General features: G+C 48.0%; 2 protein-coding genes across 2 annotated transcripts in view; one reads left to right on the top strand and one right to left on the bottom strand.

Annotated features, from left to right (window-relative positions):
* Positions 1–2,901: 2,901 nt before the first annotated feature.
* On the bottom strand, positions 2,902–6,359 carry zbtb1 (zinc finger and BTB domain containing 1). Its single transcript, XM_044015386.1, has 2 exons — positions 6,156–6,359; positions 2,902–5,320 (listed from the first exon to the last, which is right to left on the bottom strand). Exon 2 carries the CDS (start codon positions 5,314–5,316, stop codon positions 3,262–3,264), a length of 2,055 nt encoding a protein of 684 aa, XP_043871321.1. The 5' UTR covers positions 5,317–5,320; positions 6,156–6,359; the 3' UTR covers positions 2,902–3,261.
* A 1,179-nt stretch (positions 6,360–7,538) lies between these two features.
* Positions 7,539–11,234, top strand: part of zbtb25 (zinc finger and BTB domain containing 25) — a 3,867-nt gene continuing 171 nt past the window's right edge. The window contains exons 1-3 of the mRNA XM_044015389.1: positions 7,539–7,620; positions 8,571–8,748; positions 9,512–11,234. The exon at positions 9,512–11,234 is cut by the window's right edge and continues 171 nt beyond it. Coding sequence (XP_043871324.1) covers positions 8,576–8,748; positions 9,512–10,724 — 1,386 coding nt within the window. The 5' untranslated portion in view covers positions 7,539–7,620; positions 8,571–8,575 and the 3' untranslated portion in view covers positions 10,725–11,234. The remainder of the gene's footprint in view (positions 7,621–8,570; positions 8,749–9,511) is intronic.

Here is an 11,234-nt window from a genome sequence, read left to right as displayed (position 1 = left end):
TTTGATTCTCATGTTTCTGTAAAATATAGAACACACACACACACACACACAGGAGCTGCTGGTCCTCTGCTGCCTCGTGTGGTCATTTTATGTCACTGACAAAAATCTTAACAAAGGATTTCAAACAGTGAAGAGACAAAATAAGACTTTTGAACTTAGTGATGGAGGCAGCAGTGCGTGTGTGCGTGTGTGCGTGTGCGTGCGTGCGTCACACACACGCAGGTATTGAATTAATTTAAATGAATATGTTCATCTCACTAATTATAATGTTACGATAAAAATAAAAATAAATTAGGCCAAAATGAGGTAAACTTTAAAAGCGATAATTCACTTGGTTTATTAAGAGCTTCAGAAACTTTCAGAAACTTTCAGAAACTTTCAGAAACAGACATTTGTTGATTTTACACGGCAACAAAAAAAAAGAAAGAAAATGAACATCAGAAAACCACCTGGACATAAAGTCCAAAAGCTGGACTCAGTGTTGGACACATGTTCTACATCCATCCTCACTGAGAACCAGATGGTTCTAGTTCATAAAGGACTGCAGCATAATCAGAGATCCAGAGGACAGTTTGGTGGTTCTGGTCTGTGGTGTTTACTTCACAGGTTCCTGTCAGATTGTGGACTGGTCTGGGTTAAATGATGATAATATTTCTGACTGAACATGAGTCCAGGACGACAACGGATCATTCTGTATCAACTTAGTTCATATGAAACCATTTCGACTGATTCTGGACCTCAGTCACTACATCTTGCTAAATTAGCTGGTTGAGAATCTGCTTGTTCTAAAGTTGTTCAAACTGGTTCTGAGCTGATTCAGCCGGGATTTAATGGGAACCTGGTTCAGTTGGAGGAGTGGTTAAAACCCCAACGGGTTCAGAATTAGCAAATCAATGGTATTCCATTAGATTAGGACTCCTTAAACAGATCTGGTCCAGGTCCACAACAGCTAAAGTGAAATGTTTGGGTTCTCTGGGTTCAGTCTAAGACAGGTTCGGTTTCTTTGGACTGAATCTGGACCCATTTGATTGTGACCCTCAATACGGTTCAGTTTGGCTGGTTCTGGGTGGGTCCAGTATAGATGAATGATTCTTCTGAAGTGGTTTGTGGTGTTTTGAGCTGTTGGCCCAGCTTTATGAGTCAGTCGGGATGAGTTTCAATGAGATATGATCAATAAGAGAACCAATCAATACTCTTATTGATCAATGGCTGCTGAGCAGCGTGAACTCAGAGGAAGCTGTGAGCTTCTTACCTCACCACCAGAGGGCAGATGCTTCCGTTTAAACCAATGAAGGACTGTAAATCTTTGACATCAGCAGTTTGTTTTCCCTGAGTCATGTTCTGTGGTTTGGACTTCTGTGCTTCACAGTTACTAATGCTAACTCTAACATCCACAAGCGTTAGCTTCACTTCTGTTGGCAGAAGCGTCAGCTTTAGTTGTGTTAGAAGAAACATTAGCTTCACTTCTGTTAGCAGAAACATTAGCTTTAGTTGTGTTAGAAGAAACATTAGCTTCACTTCTGTTAGCAGAACGTTGGCTTTGCTTCTGTTATTTCTGGTAATTCACCACAAGTGTTTCTTGTGGTCACTGTGGTTCTGGTTCTTGTCACTACTGCGGACTCTTCTTCCAACATGAGATAAGGGAGAGGAACCAAACATGGTCACGTGACACAGGCGGCTTCATTGAACTGCGCTCAGTTTCTGATTTGTAACTGTAAAGTTTATTACTACGTAAACAAACGCACATCATTGCTAGTGTTTTCATGTCATAGACTCCCATCATGCATCACTGTGAAGACAGAGACTGTTACAGTAAAGGCACCACTCACAAAGCTCACTGGAGCATGCGTGACCAATCAGGACGCAGAATCCAGTCCAGTAAATCCAGTTTATAAACTACTACACTAAAAGGTGAACCATACGTTTCCTCTGGTGGAAACAAGTGATGACATCATCATCGTCATCATCGTCAGAGTGAGAACAGGCTTACCTGAGGCTTGTCCTCTGCTGTGTCCACTCCAGGTCAAGTGACCGATGATGACACCGTTACCTGGATCAGGATCCAGACCAACACTGCACACATGTATGTGAGCAGAACACAGAGCCACAGCGCCCCCTGTGTTAGCTCATGATGGGAGTTTCCTCCACAGACCTGTGACTGATTCCATCTCTGCCCATGTGACTTTGGTACATACATTGAAACACACTTCACTGACCACCTGCACCTTTTTAACAGAACCTAAAGTTCTGGTTCTGTTGAAAACATCGGTTCTTAATGTTTGTGATTGTTTTTCCACTGATTCTGATCATTTTTTTGAAGTGTGGCTGGATGTGACACTGACACACTGTGAGCGCCCCCTGCTGTTGAGATCAAGCCTGACACACACACAGCTAATAACTGTGGCGCGTTCATGTGACGCAGATAGACGCGATCATGTGACGCAGATAGACGCGATCATGTGATGATAGACGATCATGTGGAGATAGACGCGATCATGACGCAGATAGAGACGCATCATGGACGCAGATAGAGACGCCATCAGGTGACGATAGAGACGCGATCATGTGACGCAGATAGAGACGCGATCATGTGACGAGACGCCATCATGTGATAGACGCGATCATGTAATATCATGTGATAAAGACGCCATCAAATAAAGACGATCAGATCATGATAAAGAGATGTGATGTGTCATTGTCCGCATCATGTGACGAGATAAACAATCATGTGATCATGTGACGCAGATAGAAACGCCATCATGATATCATGATGCATCAGATGTAGATAGAAAACAGCGCCATCATGTTAGAAAATCCGAGATAGAAACGCGATCATGTGACGCAGATAAAGACGCAATCATGTGACGCAGATAAAGACATGATCATGTGACGCAGATGTGAGACTTAAACGGACACTGATTTTATGACACAAGTCTTTTGATAAGCCATGTTGTCACTAAGAGTGAACCTCTGTGTCTCAGGCTCGTTCTAAGCAGCAGGGGGCGCTCAGGGTAAGTCAGTGTTGACTATGTGTGTAACCACACTTTAAAAAAGTGTCTCTATCCCTTTAATGGTGACAAACTTTTCCTGACGTAAAGCTGTGAGTGAACATGTGGTGCACACGCCTGTCTCACTGATGCATATTCTAAAAAAAGGTGCAGATTAAAGATGACAGATTATGTCTTTTTGGGTTCAAGTGCATCAGTTTGTTCTCACAGTTTCGGCTTCCTTAGACCAACTGGTGTAAATGAGAGGCCGCTTCTATAGTCTCTTAGTGTGTTTGGAGTTATAGTGGCTCCTCATGTCTTTACGGAGGCGGAACTTCTCCCCGCAAACACCGCAGATGTACAGGTGGACGTCCATGTGCTTCTCCAGCTGCTCTCCACCAGGAAAGATCTGGAAACAAACCTGGCAGATGGTTTCTCCGGCGGACAGGTGAGAAATCATATGTCGAACGTGGTCATGTTTCAGGAAGGTTCCTTGGTCACAGACGGGACACACATAGCGCGCCATGCCTTTGTGCATGTCGGTGTGCAACCTGAGCTGACGCTCCCGCAGGAACTGTTTCCCGCAGGTCTGGCAGGTGAACTGCTTCTCCTTGGTGTGGACGGTGTAGTGCTCCCTGAGATGGCAGCGCTGGTAGAAGCCTTTGCCGCAGATGCTGCAAAAGTGTTTGCGACGGTGATCCTGTTCGGCTCCCTCGTCCAGCAGCACCGGGCGGAACAGCTCCTGCTCGTGGCAGGACAGCGCGTGCTCCAGCGCCACGCTCTCGTTCTGGAACAGCAGGCCACAGTGAGGACAGGCCAGGTCAGCGGCCTCCAGCAGACCCTCGTCCACACCTTGTTGCTCTTCCAGCAGCAGCACCTCGTCCTCCCCGTGCGAGTCCGATTCGCCGCCGTGGGACTCCCCACAGCGCTCCGCGTGCTCCTGGAGCTGCCGACCTTTGATCAGCACCTGGCCACACCGTCCACAGGCACAGATATGACCCATGTGGTTGGACAGGTAATGGGCGGACTTGTCCTCCTCCGTTAACAGCGCGCCACACAGTTCACAGGGGGCACAATCTGTGTCCTGCTTCTCCTCTTTGACTTTTCGAAGCTTCGCAGGAATCCCCGAATCGTCACTGCTGGACAAGTGGACTTCAAAAGGCTCGCTTCCGTTCTCCACGCCTGACACGCTTGGCTTGGGTTCACGGTCCAAACCCATTTTCTCCCTCTGCGAGTCTTTCGGCGTCACATCGTTGAACTGCGAGCTACAGTCTCGGGCAGTGTGCTCGCCAACACGGACCATTTCAATGTCAGGGAACAGGCTTTCTTCCGGTTCAGTCTTGATGGAAACACTCCGAGTCGACCCGGATTCTCTGTCGGTCCCAGCTGCCACTGACCTGATGGCGAGGTCAGAATTGGGCGGGGCCTCTTGCCAGTCATCCTCACCTTTACAGAGGACTTTGTGCTCCTCTGTGCTCTCTGACGCAGAGCTCTCAGCTTTGCTCGAGTCGTTGTCGCCCTCTGCGTTTCCTCTCGGTGGATGAAAGGCTTTCCGGTTCGTGCAAGTGAGGATGTGTTCGATTAGAAGCTTCTCACAGCTGAAGACAAAGCCGCAGTCGTCGCAGGTGTAGGTGCGACCAAACCGTGGACGGTCTTTGAGCGTGGAACTCCTGCCGCTGGACCTCTTTCTTAAGTCACATGGTTGCTCTAGTGCTCCATCTACAGCCGGTGGTGCCACGATCAGAGGAGTGTTCGCCACCTCCTCTACCACAACCACCGACCTGGTGACCGGTGCCGGAACTGTAGGTCGTGTGGTACTGGTGCTGCTGACAGATTTCGGTTCTGCTTCCTGTGCAGCGGGCCTCTGCTGCTCATACATACGGACGCCAAACATCATTTTCCCGCCAGCAGGTCCAGTGGAGGAACTGGATGAAGAGGAGGCGGAGGAAGACGGGGTGAGGTTGGAGCTCCTGATGTCCCTGAGGTCCTCCAGAGAGTCAGGGATGTAGTACATCTGTAGGTAGGCCATGGAGGCCTTGAGCTCTTCAAACTCGTAGCTCCCCACCATGATGCGTCCAAGGTACATGAGCTGCAGGATGAGGTCAAAGCATTCAGCGCTAATCTGCATGTTGCTGAGGTCCAGGCGACCCGTCCCCTGCTGGTCCCTGATGAACATCATCCTGAAGTAGGAGCTGCAGGCTGCAAGGACGGCTTTGTGCGCCCTGAAGTAAATGTCACCAATGGCAATGAGGCAATCGCACAGGAAGCCCCACTCGCGCTGGTTGTTGAGCTGCTGGAGAACATGATCACTGTGACTTGGCCTCGCCATCGCCCTGCAGACACACACACACACACACACACACTGACGTGAACCAGCTGCTGACAGGAAACAACACTGCAGTCCTGGCCTCACTCTTAACTCTTAAGACCGGACATGAATTCGAAATAAAAGCCCACTCCTGTTTGTCCACACTACACAACCGCACATTTCACGGCTTGGCTGTAACCATAGCAACAACTCTTTTCAAAGTGTGGGTGGAGTCTTCCAGTTAAGTTCAGGACTCACAGGTTTTCAACTGTTACAATAACAAACGAGAAAAGTCTTCAAAATTCGTCTCAATCGTTTTCCGTTTGTGTTTTCAGAGCAGCTGAAAATGAGCTCCGCGGGGGTCAGAGCGACACCAGCGGCTTACAGTCACCAGAAACCCCGCCGCCAGAGGCCGCAGCGCAGCGGAGAGAGACGCCGAGGAGGAGAGGTCTGGTCCGGGCCAGAGCGCAGGGAGAGGCCGCAGGGACAGGCTAGCAGCAGTTAGCACCGAGCCTACCGGAAACCACTCCTCCAAAACAAAGGAAAATAGACAGAGCGAGTAACGAACCAAACGAAACGGGCACAGGGGCGAGTGTTTACGGGGACAAACGGATTCAGTTTAATTTAAAACATTTGTTTAACTTTTTTGGCTCATTCAGTTCAACTCATTACAAGTTCGACTATTTGTTTCGTTATTGCTTTTGTTTTGAAAGGAAATACCGGATGTACAGTTTGGAAAATGCTGTGACTGACAGTATTTAACGGTACGTGTCCCGCAAACAGCCCCGCCAGCCCCGCCACCCCCGCACGGCCGCCCGCATTCAGCAGCAGCAGGCCCGGACATAAAGTCATCGACTCACCGCGGTTTGTGGAGGCCGACGGACGAGCTGCTGCTGCCGGCGGCGGCTGTGCAGATGTTCCCGGGCTCCTGAGCGGAGAGTCGGTGTGTCCGCACGGAGAGGAGCGACGGACTCTTCTTCTTCTTCTTCTTCTTCTTCTTCTTCTACTTCTTCTTCTTCTTCTGGTCTTTCTGCTGCTGGATGAAAGAACTTCCGCACTCATTCAGGAAACCACAGAGAATGACACACGACTTCCGGACAAAATACGTTTTTTCAAAATAAAGTGACCCAGCGGCTCTCTTTATTTTGTTGTTAACTTAAAAACAGGAAATACACAGAAACCCAGTGAACCCAACAACATGTATGTTATTAAGTTAAACATAAGTGCGGTTACTTGCCTCACAATTAAAAAGAAAAACAGACTTTTCCAACAGGAAACTGAAGTCCGTAAACAACTCACTCTCCCACACCAAAGTCCACAGAGAAAATCAGTGATTTTAGCTGCTGGTCCTCTGCTGCCTCGTGTGGTCACTTTGTGTCACTGAGGTTAATCTGAACAAAGGATTTCAAACCCTGAAGAGACAAAAAGAACTGAGACTAACAATGGTTTTCATCATCGATTAATCTGTAGATTAGTTTTTGATTAATAGATTGTTTGTTTCAGAAAATGTTTAAAAACATTGATCGGTGTTTGTCAAAATTCTCAAATGTCTAAGCGTGTAATCTAAGCGTGTAATCTAAGCGTGTAATCTGAGTGTGTAATCTAAGCATGTAATCTCAGTGTGTAATCTCAGTGTAATCTAAGCATGTAATCAAAGTGTGTAATATAATGTGTAATCTAAGTGTGTAATCTAAGAGTGTAATCTAATGTGTAATCTAAGCATGTAATCTAAATGTGTAATCTAATGTGTAATCTAAGTGTGTAATCTAAATGTGTAAAATGTGTAATCTAAGTGTGTAATCTAAATGTGTAATCTAATGTGTAATCTAAGTGTGTAATCTAAGAGTGTAATCTAATGGGTAATCTGAGTGTGGAATATAATATGTGACACCATGTGACTCATTTGTGACACGATGTGACATCAGGATAATTATAAATAAATAATACTCCAGACATTTGAACTTTCTGTGCGCTGTGATGTAAACTCACAGACTCAGCAGCAGAGGCCGCTGTGTCTGTGTCACTCACACAAACACACGGTAATAAAACTGTGACTATAGTACACATAATATTATATTTTTGTAAAATATTATAAACTGTCTTTATTTTCTTTTTTTAACAAACAAAATCACGTCTGATGATTGTTTAGATTATGAAACAAATGCAGTTAATGGATTATTGATTATTGTCAGTAGGTAACGCAATGGCATCACGTGACCAGCCTCTTTGACCTTCCTCTCGCGAGACGTGACGCGGATCTATGCGGGATCACCTCCGCAGCAACAAAATCTTCCCCGGTTCCGAGACAATCTGGACATTTGTGCGGTAAGAGTCTGATTAACGGCGGCGGGCACGGCGCGCGTGCTCGTCGCATTCAGAGAGATGGGCGTGGAGGCGGCGTGCACGCGCCCGTGCGATGTGAGCGAGAAGGTGAACGTGGAGGAGACGGATGATGAGGAGGCTGCAGCCTGGCGCGCGACACAATGTGCACGCGCCCGAGTCGTGCTGTTGTTTAGTCGCACGAGCGTCCGCGTGTGTGTGTGTGTGTCATAAACACTGACCTTGTCAGGACCAGTAGTCCTCAAGAAACCTGGTCCTAATGAGGCAGAACCTCATTTCTGAGGAACTGGTTAAGTTTAGGACTGAGATATTAATTGTGGTTATGGTTATGGTTAGTGTTAGTTATTAGCTGGTTATTGTCAGTGTTAGTCATTAACTGATTATGGTTTAGTGGGGTGGCTCAGTGGTTAAGATCGGTACCCTGTGTGCGAAATACATCATGGTCGCAAGTTTGACTCCACCCCTGACTGATTGTACTCAACTCCATTGTAAGTCGCTTTGGATAAAAGCGTCTGCTACATGACATGTAATGTAATGTTCAGGTTAGTCTTTAGCTGGTTATGGTCAGTGTTAGTCATTAACTAGTTATGGTTCAGGTCAGTCATTAGCTGGTTATGGTCAGTGTTAGTCATTAACTAGTTACGGTTCAGGTTAGTCATTAGCTGGTTATGGTTCAGGTCAGTCATTAGCTGGTTACGGTTAGTGTTAGTCATTAGCTGGTTACGGTTAGTGTTAGTCATTAACTAGTTATGGTCAGTGTTAGTCATTATCTAGTTATGGTCAGTGTTAGTCATTAGCTGGTTATGGTCACAATAAATAAATAATGATACTAGTTAGTTTTATAATTATGCAGAAAAATCACTCTTAACCATTAAAAGTTGTCCTCAGAGTGGACTTTGTGGTGTCTCAGCTGGACGTGTCCTTGTCTTCCTCAGGGGTCATGGAGGTGTCGTCTCACAGCCTCTTCCTGCTGCAGCAGCTCAATGTTCAGAGAGAGTTTGGGTTCCTGTGCGACTGCACCGTCGCCATTGGAAACGTCTACTTCAAAGCTCACCGCGCCGTCCTCGCCGCCTTCTCCAACTACTTCAAGATGATCTTCATCCATCAGTCCAGGTGTCTCAGGGAGTTCCTCCATGTTTACATGTAGTGTGTGTGTGTGAACGGTGTCAGGAACCGGTCCAGAACTGTTCTATCAATGATGTCATTTTTCCATATCACACAGTTCTGACTCAACTCAGTTTAGTCTCGTTGTTCTCCATTAGACTCATTAGACTCATTAGACTCAATAGAATCATTAGACTCATTAGACGCATTAGAATCATTAGACTCATTGGAATCATTAGACTCATTAGACTCAATAGACTCATTAGAATCATTAGAATCTGTAGACTCATTAGAATCAGTAAACTCATTAGAATCATTAGTTCAGATGAGTTGACAGAATGGTTCAGTCACTGAAGTGAAAACCCAGTGAAAGAGGCTTTTTCACTTTGATCTACAGTTGGACATTGTCTCTTTGACGTCGCTCAGGACTCTTCAGTGAGGACGCTCTCTGACCAATCAGAGGCCGTCACAGTTTAGTATGAACTGAACGTTGTCAGGTTCTATGACTGATGGAGGAGAGAGTAAAGTCGAGTTAGAAGTGTTTGATGTAAAAGTGTAACAGACTGTAAGTTTATGTTAAACCTGACTTGAGATCATTGGAAACCAAACACACCAGCATCTGACCAGGTGTCCTGTGTCAGTCAAAGACCGTTTATTCTCTGGTCTCCGAAGGTTGTCCCTCATCCAGGTCACAGTAATCTTCACTAGTTTGCTGTAAGACTAGTGTCCGTTGGTGTCAGACCTGTCCTCACTGTCACATGTCTGTCCACAGTGAGTGCATAAAGATCCAGCCCACCGACATCCAGCCGGACGTCTTCAGCTACCTGCTGCACATCATGTACACGGGCATGTGTCCCAAACAGCCGGTGGACCAGAGCCGTCTGCAGGACGGCATCAAGTTCCTTCACGCCCACCAGCTGTGCCGGAAACCTGAGGAGGGCACCGCCGATGGCACTGCCGATGTGGTCCGCATGTCCAACCTATACGGCATTCAGATCTCCTCCCAGCTGGCCAACAAGGAGCTGTCCAGGGTCCCCAAGACAACCACAGTGTCCTGCAGTCCCCCTGACGATGGACGGTCCTCTGGTCGTGGCGGGCGCTCCCATTCACAGCTGTCCCTCACTGTTGGACTGGAAGGAGTTCCGTCAGACCGCCACGCCTCGACACTGCGCACCGTCTGTTCTGTGGCATCTGGAGACGACTCGGACATCTCAACTCGGATCAAGCAGGAGCGGGTAGAGGACGAGGACGAGGAGGAGGACGCAGAGGGGGAGGAGGTTCTGGGGGCGGGGTCACCGTCTCCAGCACAGGGCAGCAGTCCCAGTCAAAGTCTCCTGTTTAAAGATCACCCCCTGGTGCTGCTGTGTCCCCGCTGTGGAGAGCGTTGCTTGTCCTCCGAGGGCCTCCGCGAGCACCTGTTCAGCCACGCCCTTGACCCCTCCCGCCTCATGGAGGGACTAACACACAGCAGGGTGCTGGACACTGGCGTGGAGGAGGGGCCTCCACGTGGGCAGGACCACATGGACGCAGGATGTCTGGAGGAAGCACTGAGGCAGAGCCAAGTGCTGGCCAATCAGCTGGCTGCTGAGCTCAGAAGGAGTCGGGGGGGAGGAGGGGGGAACAGCCCCACCCCCGGTGTCCTACACTCCCGAAAACGTAAGATCGCCTGCGCCGTCTGCAGCCTCCGCTTCTCGCACAAGAGCCAGCTGCAGGAGCACATGTACACGCACACGGGCAAACCCTCCCGCTACCACCGCTACAACCGCCTCTGCAGCCAGCTCTTCCAGGCCTCCGCCCACTTCTGTGAGGGCGCTGCAGAGCCGGGGGGAAGGGGCGGGGCCTCAGCTGCCGCCACTGCTGCTGCACTCTCTGGGGAGGCCAACAGGGACGCTCAGGACAATGGCAGCTCCTACTCTCTGGACTCAGAGGTTTCCCAGGAGAGCGTGGACGCTGTGGACGGCGTGGACGGTGTGCCCGTGGAGTGATCAGGTCACAGCAATGACACAAGTTCAACCACAAGGTGGCGCTTGTGTCATTAGTAATGACAACATGAAGGTGTCATCAGTAGTGTGACCACAGTGTGGTGCTATCATCAGCCATTGTCACCATCACAATCCATCAACTGCGATCAAATGTAGCCTAGGACAGAGACTCAAAGAGTCAGAGACTCAAAGAGTCAGCGACTCACAGAGTCAGCGACTCACAGAATCAGAGACTCATAGAGTCAAAGACACAAAGAGTCAGAGACTCAAAGACTCAAAGAGTCAGCGACTCACAGAATCCGAGACTCATAGAGTCAGAGACACAAAGAGTCAGAGACTCAAAGAGTCAGAGACTCAAAGACTCAAAGAGTCAGACTGAAAGACGTCAACTGGAAAAATCCAGAAGGAACATTTTATTTTGAAAGGGTTACAGTGTTTAAAGATGATTATTGATCAGTCAATGTCTGATTGTTCACATGTGACGTTGTGTTTTGTGTTAAATCCATAAATCAC

The sequence above is a fragment of the Solea senegalensis genome, unplaced genomic scaffold (genome assembly GCF_019176455.1).
Source record: "Solea senegalensis isolate Sse05_10M unplaced genomic scaffold, IFAPA_SoseM_1 scf7180000013380, whole genome shotgun sequence".
In the NCBI taxonomy this organism is placed as follows: domain Eukaryota; kingdom Metazoa; phylum Chordata; class Actinopteri; order Pleuronectiformes; family Soleidae; genus Solea; species Solea senegalensis.
The sequence above is the reverse complement of the archived record's forward strand: the minus strand, read 5'-3'. Positions and strand labels throughout refer to the sequence as shown.

Bases quoted from the DNA above. Each gene is read 5' to 3' on its own strand.
- zbtb1 (XM_044015386.1), bottom strand. From the start codon at position 5,316: ATGGCGAGGCCAAGTCACAGTGATCATGTTCTCCAGCAGCTCAACAAC.